General features: G+C 37.3%; 2 protein-coding genes across 3 annotated transcripts; both read left to right on the top strand.

The window, feature by feature from the left end:
• Positions 1-85: 85 nt before the first annotated feature.
• On the top strand, positions 86-8,598 carry atxn7l3b (ataxin 7 like 3b). Of its 2 annotated transcripts, XR_013329720.1 has the most exons (14): positions 86-370; positions 439-611; positions 1,073-1,228; positions 1,292-1,344; positions 1,428-1,485; positions 2,093-2,154; positions 2,275-2,416; positions 2,657-2,698; positions 2,972-3,010; positions 3,128-3,202; positions 3,283-3,383; positions 3,457-3,488; positions 4,819-4,867; positions 5,534-5,583. XR_013329720.1 is itself a non-coding variant. In XM_077739772.1 (9 exons), exons 3-9 carry the CDS (start codon positions 5,607-5,609, stop codon positions 8,103-8,105), a joined length of 606 nt encoding a protein of 201 aa, XP_077595898.1. In that variant the 5' UTR covers positions 4,279-4,388; positions 4,819-4,867; positions 5,534-5,606; the 3' UTR covers positions 8,106-8,598. The 2 variants fall into 2 exon arrangements, 1 of the variants encoding a protein (XP_077595898.1); XM_077739772.1 differs by lacking the exons at positions 86-370; positions 439-611; positions 1,073-1,228; ... (7 more) ...; positions 3,283-3,383; positions 3,457-3,488 and adding exons at positions 4,279-4,388; positions 5,730-5,862; positions 6,149-6,320; ... (2 more) ...; positions 7,396-7,441; positions 8,026-8,598 and having other exon boundaries at positions 5,534-5,657.
• Positions 8,599-8,792: 194 nt separating this feature from the next.
• On the top strand, positions 8,793-16,799 carry smarcd2 (SWI/SNF related BAF chromatin remodeling complex subunit D2). The gene is made up of 13 exons (XM_077739773.1): positions 8,793-9,432; positions 10,331-10,497; positions 11,298-11,340; positions 11,428-11,550; positions 12,241-12,360; positions 13,346-13,441; positions 13,617-13,718; positions 14,528-14,689; positions 14,778-14,875; positions 14,952-15,087; positions 15,495-15,617; positions 15,680-15,781; positions 15,849-16,799. Exons 1-13 carry the CDS (start codon positions 9,295-9,297, stop codon positions 15,900-15,902), a joined length of 1,464 nt encoding a protein of 487 aa, XP_077595899.1. The 5' UTR covers positions 8,793-9,294; the 3' UTR covers positions 15,903-16,799.
• The last annotated feature ends 104 nt before the right edge of the window (positions 16,800-16,903 follow it).

The raw sequence follows: 16,903 nt of genomic DNA, 5'->3' as shown, positions 1-16,903 counted from the left end.
CCAGAAAATATTAGCCAAATATCATTTAAAAAAATAAATACAAGTTTCAACTCTATTACATTCGTAGTTGACGTAAAGTTGAACACTAGAGGGCAATATTGATTATCACATCTCAGCGATTGTCACTTTGAACAAAGAAGAAAATCTCGTATCTGATTGGTCACCTTCCCGGAAAAGAATCTACCATAACATAATGCACATGTTCCCGTGGTAATGATGTTGTTATCCCACTGCTTTATTTTTTTTTTTACATTCGCAGTAACGTTTTAATAATATTTATTTCAAAAGAAACAAATACACTCAATTAATAACTGCTTTGAACCTGAATGGTCAACGAATTTGTAATTCTAACGAAGACTAATGGAGACCGGTAAGTCCTGTAAAATAAACTCAAAACTACGCCTAACATTAATATTTTGTTTTCTTTTTGTTTTAAAGTGTGGACTGATGAGAGACTAGCAAGGCTTCGATATTTTGTGAAAAAAATCTTGAAAAATTATCAAACAAAAGCGTTGTCGAATGTCGTCGACTCGATCAACTGGGAAGAGGTGGCATTCGCTCCCTTTTCAGCTAAAGATTGTATGGAAAAGTGGAAATTTTTGTCTCAAAAGGTAAGCCGCTTGAATGTTTATTATTGTTGTTATAAACACCATTCGCTATTTTCTACTTTACATTGTTATTTATATAGCACATGCCCAACTAGGGTACTCACAATAAAAAAGTACTGTGAAAATACAATGACTATTCATAATAAAGAATCATATAAATAATTGTTAATTGATAATTGTTAATATTTGTTAGTATTTTCAAACGATTAACAATAAAACTGTCCATGTAAAAGGTCCTGAGTGGTAATAAAAACGTTTTTATTGACCAAAAACAGTCACTTGCTTAATAAGGTTCAATGTCTCAAGTGTCAACTTTTACCCTTAAAATTGCCATCTTGTCCACTGGGGTGATGACTGTCCTTTCGAGGGTTAAAAGGTTAAAAAAAAGTCGATTAATCTGATAATCGACTCAATTCATTGTGTCAGCCTTATAACCCATTCATTGTGATCAATCTGTATTTCAGGCGGATTCGCAGCCTCCAAAACGACCCGCCCATCCAAAATTAATCTTTTACAACGAGAACTTCTCCAAATATCATGAGCTGCACCCCAACTTCAGTCGCCAGCAGCTCTTTGCATTAATCACAGAAAAATACAAAGCCTTGACTGAGGAAGAAAAGGTGCTCCGAGTTTCAATTTCTCTTCTATCGAATCAAAATTCACTCTTTTCCCCTTAATCACAGGCTCCTTATGTAGAAAAATACCATCTTGCGCATGCGGAATATATGAAATTAAGGTAGTAACATGAATATTATTAAATTGTGTAAAAGAATATACAGTATGTGTTGCCTTGAAAAATTGACTCTATTTGTGCTGCAGGAGAAAGACTGGAAAGAACGCAAAATATGGCCTGAATGCAAAAGATGGCCTAAATGCGGTAACCCCGAAAAACGGCGAGAATACACCAATTCAGGCAGTTGTCAATTTATGACCAATGTGGGTCACGTCTGCGAATTTACGACCGCAAAAGCCGTGAAGCACGATTCAAAATGATTTTTGAACTAAAAACACAGAAAAAGTTGATTAAAAAATTACAATTCTTGATTTAAAAGGGGGAATTTCCAAAAATTCAATATACATCTATGCTCTTTGTTTTGATTTGATCCTAAAACAGAAACTCAGCCCTCATGAGTTACTTTCCCGGGCCACACAAAATGATGTGGCGGGCCAAATTTGTGAATTATTGCATTTGTACGGGTTGCCCACAAAGCTGGCAAGTTTTTTTTGGGAAGGTGACATGACATGGAATGTACAGTGAAAGGATGTGCTGTTCAAAACTCAGCTTGCATCATCTTCAGCACAGTATCATCAAAACTGCCACATCCGCTGTCTGCAGTGTTGAGTCAGCATGGAAATAAACCCGATCTATATAAAGTTTAAGACCGAACGATCTGCCGGTCTGCAAATATGGTCAAAAGTTGACAACTGCCTATAAGGATGCACCATCATCGTCTTGTAATTGCAATGGATGCCTTTACTTCTAGAGTGAAAAGGAAAAAGGTTGCACAGACTCAACGGACGGCGCCCCACTCCCGAAGCCCCCCATGTAAATCATGCAAATTCACTTTTTCATGAACGTCATAGTTGTCCAATCTATTTGGACTTGTGCCATTAGTGGCCAATGAGGTGAATCATGAGCTTATTCTGCTTTCTATTCTTTTTATAGGAGTGGTTATAACTTATTCTGCAAAGAGCAAGTGGGTTCCATGGAGGGGATCCCCAAAAGGGACTACGTCCGCACCTGGGCCCAACGTTGGCACCTGTTAAATGACGAGGAGAAACGCGATTATGCTACGCGCTGTTTGCAAGTAAGCATGCAACATTTTGGGTGGGGAGCCTGTTCATCAGTTTTTTTAATGTAGTGAATTTAAGAAAAAAAATATATATTTTTAATAGTGTTAAGTCATTTTGATTTTAATTTTCATATAGTAAAATGTCATTTACTTATAAATGTGCTTTTTCATGCTGTTATAAGAATATTTTAATTTAAGGCTTTTCAAGTGAACAAAAAGAGTAAGTTCGGTCTGTGTTGTATTTGCTTCTTGCAGATGAAGCAAGATTACAAAAAGAACTACAGGGCTTATCTGACAGTAGGTCATGATTTCATATTTATTGTTTTTTCCTGCATTATTTTTGGAATATTTTTTTCTTTGATTTTTGTTTGTTTAGGTTGGCATTGTTTTACATTATGCATTCTGTGGCTAATGCAAATTTTATACTGTGGTATAACGTATACATCGTCTAAAATGTAGGGTATTTTTCAAATATATTATTATTTCAATATTTATATATTTTTTAAATTTTATTTTATTTTTATTTTTATAATATTTGTGTTAATTTAATGTTTTTTTTTTCGATTGCAGAAACCTAAAAACACCCAGAGGAGTAGTACCAGGCCTTCAGTGAGTGTTTCCCAAAGCACTTTTAAACTCATTCCCTGCCATTGATGGCGATAGATTTACAATTATTTGGCCATAAATGAATATGAAATCGAATCACTGACGTCTATTGTGTCGTAGGATTCTGAAGATGATGAGGACATAGTAATCAGCAGTAGCAGTGATGAAAAGGAAGCATATTTCAACTGCGAAGAGGTCTGGGTGTTAAAAAATTAGGTCCATAGTATTTGTTGTTGTTACCACGGCGGTACATTAAATGTCTTTTTAATTCACAGGATGACGAAGACGACAATGTCAACAATATCACCTTTGATGTATTCTAAGTGATCATTTCAAAGAAAATTGGGGTGCTATACCGCTTGTGTATATTTTTATGGTAATATTAGTACTTTTCCAAATGCTAGAAATGAGTGCAATTTGTCAAATAGTGTTTTTTTTATTTTTTACAGGCTCATGGTCCGGCAAGTCTTGTTGTGGATGGGTATGTTGGAATAACACATTTAAGTAGGTGATATAATGTCACATGCATTATTGCCAATATTTGATAATATTGTCATTAAAAAAAACTTTAACTACTAATGTTACAGTGTATTCAAATAAACCACCCATACAAATGGGATAATTGGTCATTTTCGTTCTAGTTTTAGATTCGGCACATAACGTTTTTGTTTATGCACATTTCAAAGGTTTATTAATATTGATGAATGCAAGTGAAAATTCATTTTAAAGCACTGCTTATTGCTTTGCATGGTGCAAAAATGATTGTTTACACATTGCCCTAATCATTTTTATTATAAATCTTAGCTGCAAGCTTATTTTAAAAGACCGAGAGAACAAATGTTACCTATCATCTCCCTGGTGACTCACCCATAGATATCAAATATAAACATTCAGATGTTCAAAACTAGTGTCGGCGAGGTAAGTCGGCCATCTTAGTTCGGGGGACATGGTGGTTTGTAGGACAGAAAACCCAAGGTAGTGTTTATCAATTTCTTTATTGTTGTCATAATGAGCTATTAGCTCTAAAAATAAATCCCTGCTTTTGTGTTTATCTTCTCTAAAATATTCTGAATTTGTTAAATTCTCCAAGAATTTATAGTCGATATTTTGTATTCAAGTGCCAGCTATTTTTTGAGAAGTGTAGTTGATTTACTACGTCTTTTGCGCTTTTATTTCACATTTTAAAAAGCCGCAAACTGGAAATATTTCAAAAGTATACATTCCCGACACAGGATGTCGCTCACATTAGCTCACAGCTCGGACCAGACATCTAGTTTTATGTTAATGATATTGATAGACGCACCATGCTCCGGTGGGAATCGAAACATATCGATTGCTTCTGTCTGATTCTGCCGCTAAAGATGGACGTCTGCCGCAGTAGGTAAATAAACGTAATTAAACCATTTGCGCGCTTGCTTCGCGCAATCGGACACTCTTGCTTATTAGCGGCGACTTCCTCGAAAAGATCCTTTGGTGGCGTTTAACGTCATTTTGCGATACAAAACCACCGCAATGCTGCGGCGTCGACTTGACCGGAGCTTTGGTCGAGCTCAAATCTCCGCGGCGAGAGGCATTCAAGGCAATCACGAACACTTTGGAGTCTCAATTTGTCACGATAATGCAGTGAATGTTTAGTTTGAAGCCTTTGGCGTCCTATTAGCTCGACGGAAAAGTAATGGGACTTTTGGCAAACTGCTGTTTTCACCATATCTCCTGCTTTTCTTTGTTTTATTCCGCCTACCCCCTCATCAAAAGGGGGCGTCTGGGGGTGACCGCTCGATCCGGTAACGTCTTGTTTTATTCTTCCTCAGGTTTTAGACGGAAGACAAGATAAGACGCCTCATCGGTGGTGCTTTTTCTGTGAGTATCTCCCACTTTGATTAATTTGTTGAGAACTTTGAGTACTGGTTTCAAACTTGCAGCTCGCGGGCCATATTTTGGCCCCTCACGTCATTTGTGTTGTCCGGGAAAGTCGTTATATCTACTCATAGAAACTGTTTTTATAATAGAAGATGCAAATCTATTTTTTTAATTCTGTGTTCATACAGCCATTGATTACATTATTTTGTGGCTTTTGAAAGATTGAATGATTAAATATTTACAAAAATGCAGTACTATGAATTTGGTATACCTCATACATTTGAAAGTAATAAGAAGGCTAATTATCTCATCTCATTTTCTGTATTGCTTCATTCTCACTAAGGTTGCGGGGGTGCTGGAGCCTATCCCGACATACAGTATAGGTTTTCTTTTTCAATGGATAAAATATTTACTTTTTCAACCCTTTTTTTTAATTTGTAAAGATCTATCAATCAAAAGTAAGAAAACTTCTCTGTCGAAAGGCTGTAGATTTTGGATATGGATTCATTAGTTAACTATACCATTGTGATAATTAACTTGTTTATTAATCAAATCAGCCACATATAACGGCTGGCATTTCAAAATAAGGTACATGGTTTGTGAAAAGAGGTGAGTTTGACACCCCTCTCCTCAAATGTGAACTTGACAAGTCCTTCTGGTCTCCAGTTGTGTTCTGGCAGAGGTTTGCTGAGCTGCAGCATGACCACAGCCGCAACGTCTCATCTGAGATTTCCGGCAAATGAAAATGGAGGAGCTTTCAATGTCCAGCCTGGACCACGGCAAGCTGGAGGTGCGTTCAAATTGAACCATTCGTAGGTGACGACAGTTGAGTTTCAAGTTGGATTTCCTGTGCTTTTTACAGGGCCTGGCTCAGGACATCCTGTCTGAACTGGTGGAGGACGCATGCCTTGGACTTTGCTTCGAGGTACACCGGGCGGTCAAGCAAGGCTATTTCTTCCTGGAAGACACGGACCAAGAAAGCATGCGGGACTTTGGTGAGAATGTCCGAAAAGCCGATGACGCCGTAACCTTCTCAGTATCTGGAAAAAACTTCAGCTTTGAATACAAAAGATTGACTTGCAAAGCTAGTTTTTGAATGAGTCAATTTGAGGTTTAATGGGATGATGTCAATAAAGCCATTCATTCAAAAGTAATGGCGATTTTTCTGTTTTCATGGCCATGTTTGGTCTACATTAACCGCGGTATTCGAGGGATTACTGTACATAAACTTTGGCGATTTTAATGTGAATGTTTCTTTTCTGTTCTGCTCAAAATGCAAAGAAATCGTGGACCAGCCGGGCTTGGATGTGTTCGGCCAAGTGTACAACCAATGGAAAAACAAAGAGTGCGTGTGTCCCAACTGCAGCCGAAGCATTGCCGCCTCACGCTTCGCTCCTCACCTGGAAAAGTGCCTTGGCATGGGACGCAATAGCAGCCGTATTGCCAACCGCAGGTTCGATGTAATTTAAAAAAATAAATATATATATTTAATTTTTAATCCCGTAAAGAGAGATAAACCAATGTGTTTTTGAGGAAATTATCAACTCATGACACCGTCTTGGCAAATTTTCCAGAATTGTGACCGGTAACAACACCAATAACAAGTCAGAAAGCGACCAAGAAGACAACGACGACGTCAACGACAACGATTGGTCGTATGGTGCTGAAAAGAAAGGTTCTGCTTTCCTTCAGGTTGATTTTCTTACTTGTTTTGGTCTCTAATGTCTTTTCTCATTAACAGCCAAGAAAAGAAAAGCTGAAAAGGTATTTATTGATTTCTTTTATAAATAATTTTAAGATTTCCCTTACCTGCCATATTTTCTCCTATATTAACTGCCTCCGCGTATAAGCCGTATCTTTAAAATTGCCTTAAAATCATTGAATTTTACGATTTACTCTCTTATCAGACGCCCCATGATTCACAATATTCACCTCCATAATCATGGCTTTAATAGGGACTAGAAATGTGTTACTTGGAAGGGAAAATCTTAAAGAAAAATCATTGCGCGTGGTTTTATTCTGAAATACTGTATGAACTGTCCGCTGGATTGCACATTCCTAAAGGCTTTTTGCCTGCACGTAGACGAATTAATAAAGGAGGTCACGTGATCAGTACAACTAGGAAGTCTGTCCCTAGCGGTCTAGTTTGTCATCCCTAGGTGAGATGGCGGCGCCCTGAGCGAGCAATGGCAGGCACAACTAAGTGAGTTTTTTTTCACGTTTTATGCAAGATACGATTGAATTTTTTTCTTGAATTTCATTCACAGAAAAAAAAATGTTTAGCGTTTGATTTATCTGTTTATCTTTTCTCTATTTTGAAATAAATAACCGTATCGTCTGCATTGTCTTGCGTTATGGCGTTCCCCCCTCCCCTTGTCACCGTGCAGTTTCGCGCATGTCGAGTCTAATTTGTGCACATATAAGCCGTACCCTTGATTCAGTCATTTAGTTACAAATGCGGCTTATATGCGAGAAAATACAGTCCCTCATGCTTTTTAACTGGTTTTGTTCCCTTTTTTTCACTTTAGAATCCAAATTCGCCAAGAAGATCCAAATCCTTCAAGCATAAGAGCGGTAGGTTCCAATCAATCCTTGACATTCTTACTCTGCGGCTTCCATTGACATCGATTGCCGTCTGTTTCCGTCAATGGCTGTGAATTTTCTAGCAATGCCTTCAGCTATGTCTGAATCAATCTAACCCTCAAAAACTTTTATGGCTATAAAATCTCTATTGCAATTACAGCTGCGACACATAAAAAACATAAACATCATATTTTTTTATACTTTTTACTTTAATGATGAGTGATAAGTATGTAATAATAATAATACTTGAGTCCTTTTTTTCTGTTTATGTTTCATATGTACTGTTAACGGATGCACTTTTTTATATGTATCGTATCTTGTGCTGACCCGGCCCATCTGTCAATTTTTTAAAGTCATTGTGGCCCCCGGGCCGAAAAATTTGCCCACCCCTGCTCTAATACAACTTTCTCCTCGCCTATTCCACTTACTGACTAATGAATGATAATTTCTATGGGTACAGTTGATTTCAGATATGAGTGATTTGACATACGAGTTCAATCCGGGGGCGCATTAAGCTCATATCTCAGGGTATTACTGTATTTGCATGTTAATCTTTCTGTCTGTGCCCCACACAGCCATGATTGGTCCTCGACGTCGCCTGGACAACCAGGAAAGCCCTCGCATGTTGATCAAAGACGAGGCCTTCCCGCAATAGCGCACGCGCAAACATGGGACGACTGGGTGTAGTTTGTGGTAAAAGTACTGCTCAGATCTTCAACTTTATACTTGACATTTTTATTTTTTTTAAGTTTTCACATCATCGTACAGACACTGGCTTTTTATTCCTCTCTTTGCTGGAATTTCTGACAGTAGTAATGACTCGTTTTGGATATGATTTCACTGCATATCACTCATATTTCACAGTGTGGGTCATGTTACGGTCAGACAATCACTAGAAATGGTTTGTCTGGGTTTTTTTTTTTTTTGGGGACGTTGAATCGTACATGCAATTTCTGCAAAAAGCAGGTCTTTTTTTTAGAAGGGGAGAAAAGAGAAACTTGATTTTTAGGGTTCTCTTTATCATGTGTTTACAGTGTACAAGGCTTACACAAATCCTCAGTGTGATGTGAAATATTCTGGTAGTTGAATTGCTGCTATCAAGGTTCAGTTTCTTTCATCTGTCGAGCATAATAAATGATTTATTTGTCTTTTGGGGTCCAAATTAATCAGTTTAGGGCTGCTATGAAGATATAAAACAGCAGAGGGCGCTGTTGAGTTGAAAATTATAATGGTGAAATATGTTATGAGAAATATTTGCTCATTTGGATTGCATTTATAGGGGAAAAGGGGCAATGTAGTTTTGTTTTTGTTAAAATATTTTATTTGTATCGTTTTGTAACGAGTTCATATGATACGTACAGGTAGTGTGTTTCTGTTGAAAGTCGGTAAAGTATGATTTGAGTAATTATATTATTATTATTTATTTTTTATTCTTATAACAGCAGTTCTTGTTTTCCTGCTAAATCAAACAAAAATGTAACTCTTTGTTTAGGGGGCTGTGGAACGAATGCATTTCATAATTAGCAACATCTGTGTGGGCAGCATTCGACATGCTAGCTCTTGACTAAATAACGCCAGTTGCTTAGAAGTCATGTTGTAATGTCCATGCTTCTACGGTTTTAAATCATGTGAAAAGAAGCTTGAAAGGTGGCTAATAACCAACTGCGGCTAGCTTTATAGACCAGAAGAACAAGTCGTAAACAAAAGTCCCGGAACTTGACACGACTGGAGTTGGAGAGAGCGGAGTTTTTTTTCTCTTTGTTGACAGTACGCGCTGTCAAAGCAGGTTAAGGTAGCGGAGGCGAGAAGACACGTTGTTTTCCGCTTGAAACCACGACGAGGACATGGCGACGAGAAGCTTCTCGGGCCCCGCTTTGAACCCCATGAACGTCGGGATGTCTGCCGGTTTAAGGATGCCCGGGATGCCGCCAGCTGCGGCGGGTTACTACCGCTCCGTCAGCGGCTCCCCACAGTACCCCCAGGTTTGGTCGTTTGCTGCTTTTTTTTTATATATATATTTTTGAAAACAACTCTGTTCGTAAAAAGTTCCTACTATTTGAATATTTTTGCTCTTTAATTTTGAAAGGCATTGCTAAAACATTTTATAAACAATGCTAAAAGTTTCCTTAACCCTGTACACTAGTACTGTGTTTCCGCATTTGTAAGTACTAACGTGTTCTCAGGAGTCACAAAGGAACTTTTCGGTGTAGTTTTTAAAGCATGTTTTCAAAACAAAAACACTTGATTTTTTGTGTGAAATCAAATAGTATATTTTGTTTTTGCACTATATGTCAGAGTGAATTCCTCAAGAGTAATTTTGAGCCATTTTATGTTTTAACATTATTTTTTGGTGCACTTTGAAAATAAAACAATTATTCATGGTAATTATTTTAAGTCACAAGCTGTGAACGCTCATTTTTTAACTCAATTGACGCTGCTAGACGGCTCATTTAATTAAATGCTTAAATTATTTGGATCTGATTATTAATTTAGAATATTAATTAGGAATCGATCAATTTTGTTGTTTCTATTTTTGTAAAATTTCATCTCAATGTTGTCTTTTTAAGATTTCTATATTCTCTTATATTGTTTAGTATTACTTTTGTTTTATTTGGTCTATTTTCCATTTTTTTGCACTTGACTTTCTTGCACTCACTTTGACTTTTTTCAATTATTATTATTACTTTTACATACTTATCTCTTCACCCAATATGTTTTAATGTAAATTCGGGTAACTAAGGATTTAATTGCTCTAATAACTTTTTTTCATATTCATATTGTATTGGTTTGCTTCCAGTTCAAATGGATCGGACATCTACTACAGCCATTGAATTAAGAGCCCGCAAATGTGAACATTATCCTATTTTCTTTCTCCTTCAGCGTCCTGGAATGCCTCTCGGCCGTCTCGGGGTCCACATGGGGGGTCACCAGCCTGGCCCGTCATACATGAGGGCCAACATGGGTCCCCCGTCAGCGGCGGAGGCCTCGCGGAAGCGCTTATTTCATCATCACCAGCAGCAAGAAATGTTGGGAGGTCACCGACGAAGGTAGAGTGGAGAAGTGAGAGTGGCTGATGAAATAACAACAAACTGTCTTTGGTCGATTGCGATAGAATGCTGATGCCAAGATAGATTGAATAATCGCCAACTGAACATCATAGCAAGTATATTTTGATAGTCAATTGTGTAACAAACGGCCAAATACAGGCGACCAGGGGGATCTTCACTGTGTAGAGCACAGGTGTCAAAGTGGTGGCCCGGGGGCCAAATATGGCCCACTGCATCATTTTGTGTGGCCCGGGAAAGTAAGTCATGAGTGCCGACTCTCTGTTTTAGGATCAAATTAAAATTATAGATAAATATATATATTATATTTCCTGATTTTCCCACTTTTAAATCAATAATTGCAATTTTTAATGATTTTTTCTGTTTTTAGGTAAAAAATACACTGCAAAATCTAAAAATACATGAAAATATTTTCTGTTTCCCACTTGAACATAATATTCCCCCGTATGGTGACTGTATTTAGCTTGGATAGGCTCTAGCACCCACTGCGACCCTTGTGATGAGGATAAGAGGCTCAGCAATTGTTCTTAGTTAGCCATCCCGCCGCCTGTTTGTCTGGCTCTCGACACTTCTCGAGACACGAGGCCGTCATGTCCGTCCCGTGACTGCACGGCGACGGCTATATCAGACTTGAAGCCGCTCTTTGATGGGTAGCCTCGAGGTGTGGCTGCTTTTGCGGTTTGCAACACAATGCAACTCTTTATCTTTGCCAGTAGAAGAAATAACCTTGAGCGCTACTTGAAATGTTGCCATGGAAATTCACGTGATGTTTTTTCTTTTAGCGTGAAACGACGCAAGATGGCCGACAAGGTTCTCCCACAGAGAGTAAGAGATTTGTTGTTGTTTTTTTTAAATGATTTTGGGAATTGTCATTGGTAGGTTCCGTAAAAGCAATTCATGTGGTTTTGTTAGATCCGTGAGCTGGTGCCGGAGTCTCAGGCCTACATGGACCTCTTGGCTTTTGAAAGGAAACTGGACCAGACCATTGCCCGCAAGCGCATGGAGATACAGGAGGCCATTAAGAAGCCCATAATGGTATGAAACATGTTTTGTTCATTCGAACAAGTCAACGAGCACAAAGCATGAAAACGTCTTTTAAAAGGAATGTTTTCTTCTTGTGCACCGTAGTTCCATTTTTTTTAAACAAATTAAATTAAAAAACATATAAATGAATATTCATTTAGTTTGGCAGCACATTTTAAACGTGTGCTAAATAGTACTTAATATTACTATATAGTACTATAGTACTATATAGTTATATTATTATAGTGGTATTATGGTATTAGTTTTATAGTACTCAAATATTGTACTGTATTTTAAATTATATTGGCTTTTCCATGAAAAACTGTTATAATATTTTTAATTAATTATCTTATGTATGACAATGCAATTAATAACACGTAACGCATATGTAGTATATGTTAAAATACATATTTTTATTGGCGTTTACAATCTAAGTGAGCCTGATTTGTGATTCATTGCAGTTAATTACCCAGAAACGTATTTTGTAATTGTTTTTTTTTTACCATGTAAGGGTCTAACATGCTACTTTAGTGTGTATCTTAATACAACTAATTCAATGAGAAATCATTACCCTGCTCAAGTTTGTAAGTAAAATGACCTTTATTATGCTTAATATTGTAAACTTTTTAGAAAAAAAGAGTAAAACTTGTGCCGAAAAATGTCAGTTCATCTAAAAGTGCTAGTTGTTTGTCTCTGTTGCAGCAAAAACGCAAACTAAGGATCTACATTTCCAACACGTACACGCCATGCAAACCCGAGGGCGACGAAGCAGAGAAAGTGTCCTCGTGGGAACTGCGCGTGGAGGGGAAACTTCTGGAAGAAGTAAGAGTCTCGCTCTCTTCTCAAAGGCGGGGCTCGTAGCCATCGCATACCACGGGGCTGACATGCGGGGTCATGCGGGGCCACGTCGACGGGATGTTCAGGCATGCGCTTACCAGACCAGAAAGTGAAGCGAAACAGCTCGTATTGTGCAAACATCAACGGAGCAGTATTTTGACTATTTTGTTTGACCACAGTTTTTATGATTCACCCCCAATTTGGCGAGAGAGCAACAATGCGGGGGGATGACGCTGGAATAAGCAAGTTTCGAAAAAATAGGGGAAAAGTCATGAAGTGACTTTTCTTAAATCTACTAAAATACTCCTTTATCTCATTGCCTGCCGTTAACGAACGTTCAATTCACTCAAACTGGGAGCGTTGGGAGCTACCCGCCCTCCCAGTTCAAATAGATTGGACATTTAGCAGTGACAGACCTTTTTAAATTTGAAACAGAAGGCTGTCATGAAGTACATGATTGGAAATTTGTCGTGTTAAAGTCACTGAAAGTGAGCTAAAATATACTAAAATATTGCCTAAAATTGTAATATATTAACATTCTGGCTAAAAGTTAGCCAATTTTACTTGAATTTATTGAAATACTCCTAATACCGTCTTTCCTCATTTATTGCAATTTCGCTTCTTTGTGATATTTTCCTGCTATTAATTATTTTTAAAAAGTTCATAAAAAATTAAAACATAGAGACTTTTCGATATTCGAATATTTCGCAATATTGGATTACAGTAGTGTCTTATATTCTCGTAAATATATCAAAATATTCCATAAGTGACCAAAATACTCTAGAAAAGAAATAAAATACTGCCTAAAAGTTATCAGAATTCAAAATACTCCCTAAAATTTCTCATAAATTGATCAAAACACTTAGCTAAATTCTCTAAACTGACTTGAATTTGCCTTAAGAGTGACATAATGTACTTGCTAATTGCAGTTGTCTGTTCATCTTTTCTATCTTGCATATTTTGTGGACAGCCTGGCAAGCAGAAGCGGAAGTTCTCCTCTTTTTTCAAGAGTTTGGTGATCGAGCTGGACAAGGAACTGTACGGACCCGACAATCACTTGGTGGAGGTATGACACAATTCCGCAGGCATCTCACTTTGAATTTCAACACGTGCAATTCAGCTGCAACCTCTCAGCTTTTTGGATGCTACAAAACATGCAGCGCGGCTTTATGTTCAGCACAAACCACTTCCTGGAAGGAACTTTGAATTTGCATTTGAAATTTGCCGTTGTTTGTTGCCAGTGGCATCGAATGCCCACCACACAGGAGACGGACGGTTTTCAGGTTAAACGTCCTGGTGATGTCAATGTCAAATGCACCCTTCTGCTCATGCTGGACCACCAGGTGCGTTCGCTCTCTCCAACAATGAAAATTTTAAAAAATATTGCTTATTATAAAAAATGAAACATTAAAAGATGATTTTTTTATATACTATAAAAATAATTTATTCATATATTCATTTAGAACAATCAAAATCCCGTTTAGCTGACTAATTCTATTAACTTTTAGTTTTTTTCTTTGTTTTTTAAACATACAAAATAAATATTTTTTTAAAAAATGACTAATTGTGAAAAAAATAATGTATGATATTAATTTAGAACATTCAAAATTATGTTCGTATTTTCCCATTTTTAGCTGAATACTTCTGTTAACTTAATATTTTATAGTTTTTCTCTGATTTTTAAACATACTTCTGACTTAATATTGTTTAATTTGTTTACTTTAATTAAATTATTAGATTGAAAAATAACATTAAGCATTATTTTATTAATTAAGCATGTGGCTACTCCCTGTGTGGAGTTTGCATGCTCTCCCCGGGCTTGCATGGGTTTTCTCTGGGTAGTCCCAATTTTTCTCTCACATTCCCAAAACATCCATGCTAGGCTGGTTGATCACTTTAAATTGCCCCTATGTAAGAATGTGAGTGTGAATGTACTGAAATTTGTCCTCCCCTTAGTACTTGTAGTTAACTCGTCTAAGCTCCAGCACCCCCGCGACCTTAAGCATGCGGAAAATAAATGTGTGAATAAATACTTTTCCATTTTTTTGTTCTTTCTTTAGACTGTCAATCTTTTGTGTACAACTCGAATGAGCCTGCACAGCACACTTTGCAATCCTCCTGTTGTTTTTTTTCTCTCTGTTTGGCGGCACAGCCTCTTCAGTATAAACTGGATTTACGCCTGGCGCGGCTGCTTGGCGTGCACACCCAGACGCGGGCCAACATCATGCAGGCGCTTTGGCTCTACATTAAGAAGAACAAGCTGCAAGACAGCCATGACAAAGAGTACATCAACTGTAATCACTACTTCAAAAAGGTCGGGCAGAAAGAAGCATGCTGGCGCCTTAACTGCTCATTTCTTATTTTTAATTTGTTTGTTTTTTTTTGCTTTCCCAAAACCAAAGATTTTCGGTTGCTTCCGTATGAGGTTCTCAGAGATTCCCATGAAGCTGGCCGGGCTGCTGCAGCATCCCGACCCCATCATGATCAATCACATGATCAGGTAGGTTCTGATAGGTCAGGTTGGGCCGGTTTGGTTCCATCTACACGGTTTGATGAACTGTTGCCTTTTAAACCAGCGTGGACCCCAACGACCAGAAGAAAACTGCATGCTATGATATCGACGTGGAAGTGGACGACCCACTCAAAAGCCAAATGAGCAGCTTCTTGTCGTCCACTGTCAACCAGCAGGAGATCGCCGCACTGGAGACCAAGGTCATTTACACCAAAGAGTGTTTTTTAAAAATTAATTGTATTCATCTTTTCCATTGCAATGGAATAGGTTTTAGTGTATTTACTTATTTTAATTTACAGAACTTACATCTTTTATGCATTTTAATATTTTTAAACCTTTGAATTTGATATTTTATGTCAACATTTCTTCTAGTCAGCATTTTCTTTAGTTAAATTTAAATTTATAACAATGTTAATTTGTACATTTTAACATATATTACTTTATTTTAATGCATTTTTAGTGTATTGAATTTTTATATCAATGTTAATTTGTACTTTTTAACATGTATTACTTTATTTTAATGCATTTTTAGTGTATTGAATTTTTATATCAATATTTACCTGCTCATTCTTTTCCAATTTTATTGATTTCCGGTTTCCGCCCACAGATCCACGAGACCATCGAGTACATCAACCAGCTGAAAACCGAGCGTGACTTCATGTTGAGCTTCAGCAACAATCCTCAAAACTTCATCCAGGACTGGCTGAAGTCTCAGAGCCGAGATCTAAAGGTCAACTGTTCCTTCACAAGCTTTGTTTTCCCGTTTTTTTACCTCCAAATTCTCTCCCGCAGGTGATGACTGACGTAACCGGAAATCCAGAAGAAGAACGCCGAACCGAGTTCTACCAAGCACCGTGGTTGCCCGAAGCCGTCAGCAGATACGTTTATTCCAAAGTACGGCGAGAAAACTCCTGTCCGCTTTCCCCAAACCATGTCTGACGTTATCTTGTTTGGCTTTCAGGTGCAGCAGAGAAGGCAAGAACTGGAGCAGGTTCTTGGGATCAGACTCGCCTAAAAATGATACCAAACTGGGTTTATTTTTATTTCTATTTTTTATAAGCAACTTTTAAAAAACGTGTTTATGGTACTGTACTTCTTAGCATCTTGAAAATTACATCAGGCCATTTTTTTTGTTGTGTCAAAAGTTCGAATCATTCCAAAAAAAGTGTAGCTCGTGAATGAATGTATATGTAAAAAAAATATCTAAAAAAAACGCAAAAATACTTTTCTACGTTCTTTTTTTAACTCTATGAATGCCATTGATGGAGATGTTTGTCATATCCATGTTGCCTTAAAGTGATGATTCAAAAGGAGACATCCCATTTCAAATGGATTTTGACGTGTACTGCTTGCTGTCAATAGCAGTAAATTACTTACATTTCCTTTCTTTTGATTTTGTATGCCGATGGTGCCTTATTTTTGTTTTTTAGATAAATTGTGTGGGTGTTTTTTTTTTTTATGAGCTTCCCTTCCCTGAAACATTCCAAGTTCCAAACTGTCACAATACTTCCTTGTTTATGTACCAGTAAAACCAGTATGGAGTCAGATTACTGAGAGAGAAAATGTGTGTTTGCAAACTTTACAGTACAATTTTGGGGGAGGATGTGAAGAACATTGTTTTTTTAAGAGACAAATTTCTCATTTTGAATACATAGATAATTTCCAATGCACAACAGATTCACCAAGTTTCTGCTGGATTTATTGGGTTCTGGTATTTGCTTGAACTTAACCAGTCTTATTGGTTTTTTGACTGTCATAAAACAAGTTTATGCTGGATTTCTTAACAGGGATATCAAAGCTTCTGTTTTGGGGGGTGAGATTTAATTATTTGCATAATGTTTTAGCTTCAAGCAATGCTTATTGTTTAAAATTTGGGAGCATTTAAAATAATAAAATTCTAATTCTGAGTCAACATTTTTTCACTTATTTGGTGCTTTGTGACTGCTACAAGGAGTTGTTATAACATGATAGAACATGTTATAACTCGCCCAAGTAGTGAATTGGGTGCTTCAGTTG

The sequence above is a fragment of the Stigmatopora nigra genome, chromosome 18 (genome assembly GCF_051989575.1).
Source record: "Stigmatopora nigra isolate UIUO_SnigA chromosome 18, RoL_Snig_1.1, whole genome shotgun sequence".
Classification (NCBI taxonomy): domain Eukaryota; kingdom Metazoa; phylum Chordata; class Actinopteri; order Syngnathiformes; family Syngnathidae; genus Stigmatopora; species Stigmatopora nigra.
Note: the sequence above shows the minus strand (reverse complement) of the source record. Positions and strands in the feature narration are given on the sequence as shown.

Excerpts from the sequence above, each read along its gene's own strand:
- atxn7l3b (XM_077739772.1), top strand. The coding sequence starts at position 5,607 with ATGAAAATGGAGGAGCTTTCAATGTCCAGCCTGGACCACGGCAAGCTG. Across the intron at positions 6,543-6,608 it reads GTATGGTGCTGAAAAGAAAG|CCAAGAAAAGAAAAGCTGAA; the intron begins GTTCTGCTTTCC and ends TCTCATTAACAG. Across the intron at positions 7,442-8,025 it reads ATCCTTCAAGCATAAGAGCG|CCATGATTGGTCCTCGACGT; the intron begins GTAGGTTCCAAT and ends TGCCCCACACAG.
- smarcd2 (XM_077739773.1), top strand. The coding sequence starts at position 9,295 with ATGGCGACGAGAAGCTTCTCGGGCCCCGCTTTGAACCCCATGAACGTC. Across the intron at positions 10,498-11,297 it reads TTGGGAGGTCACCGACGAAG|CGTGAAACGACGCAAGATGG; the intron begins GTAGAGTGGAGA and ends TTTTTCTTTTAG. Across the intron at positions 11,551-12,240 it reads CCATTAAGAAGCCCATAATG|CAAAAACGCAAACTAAGGAT; the intron begins GTATGAAACATG and ends TCTCTGTTGCAG.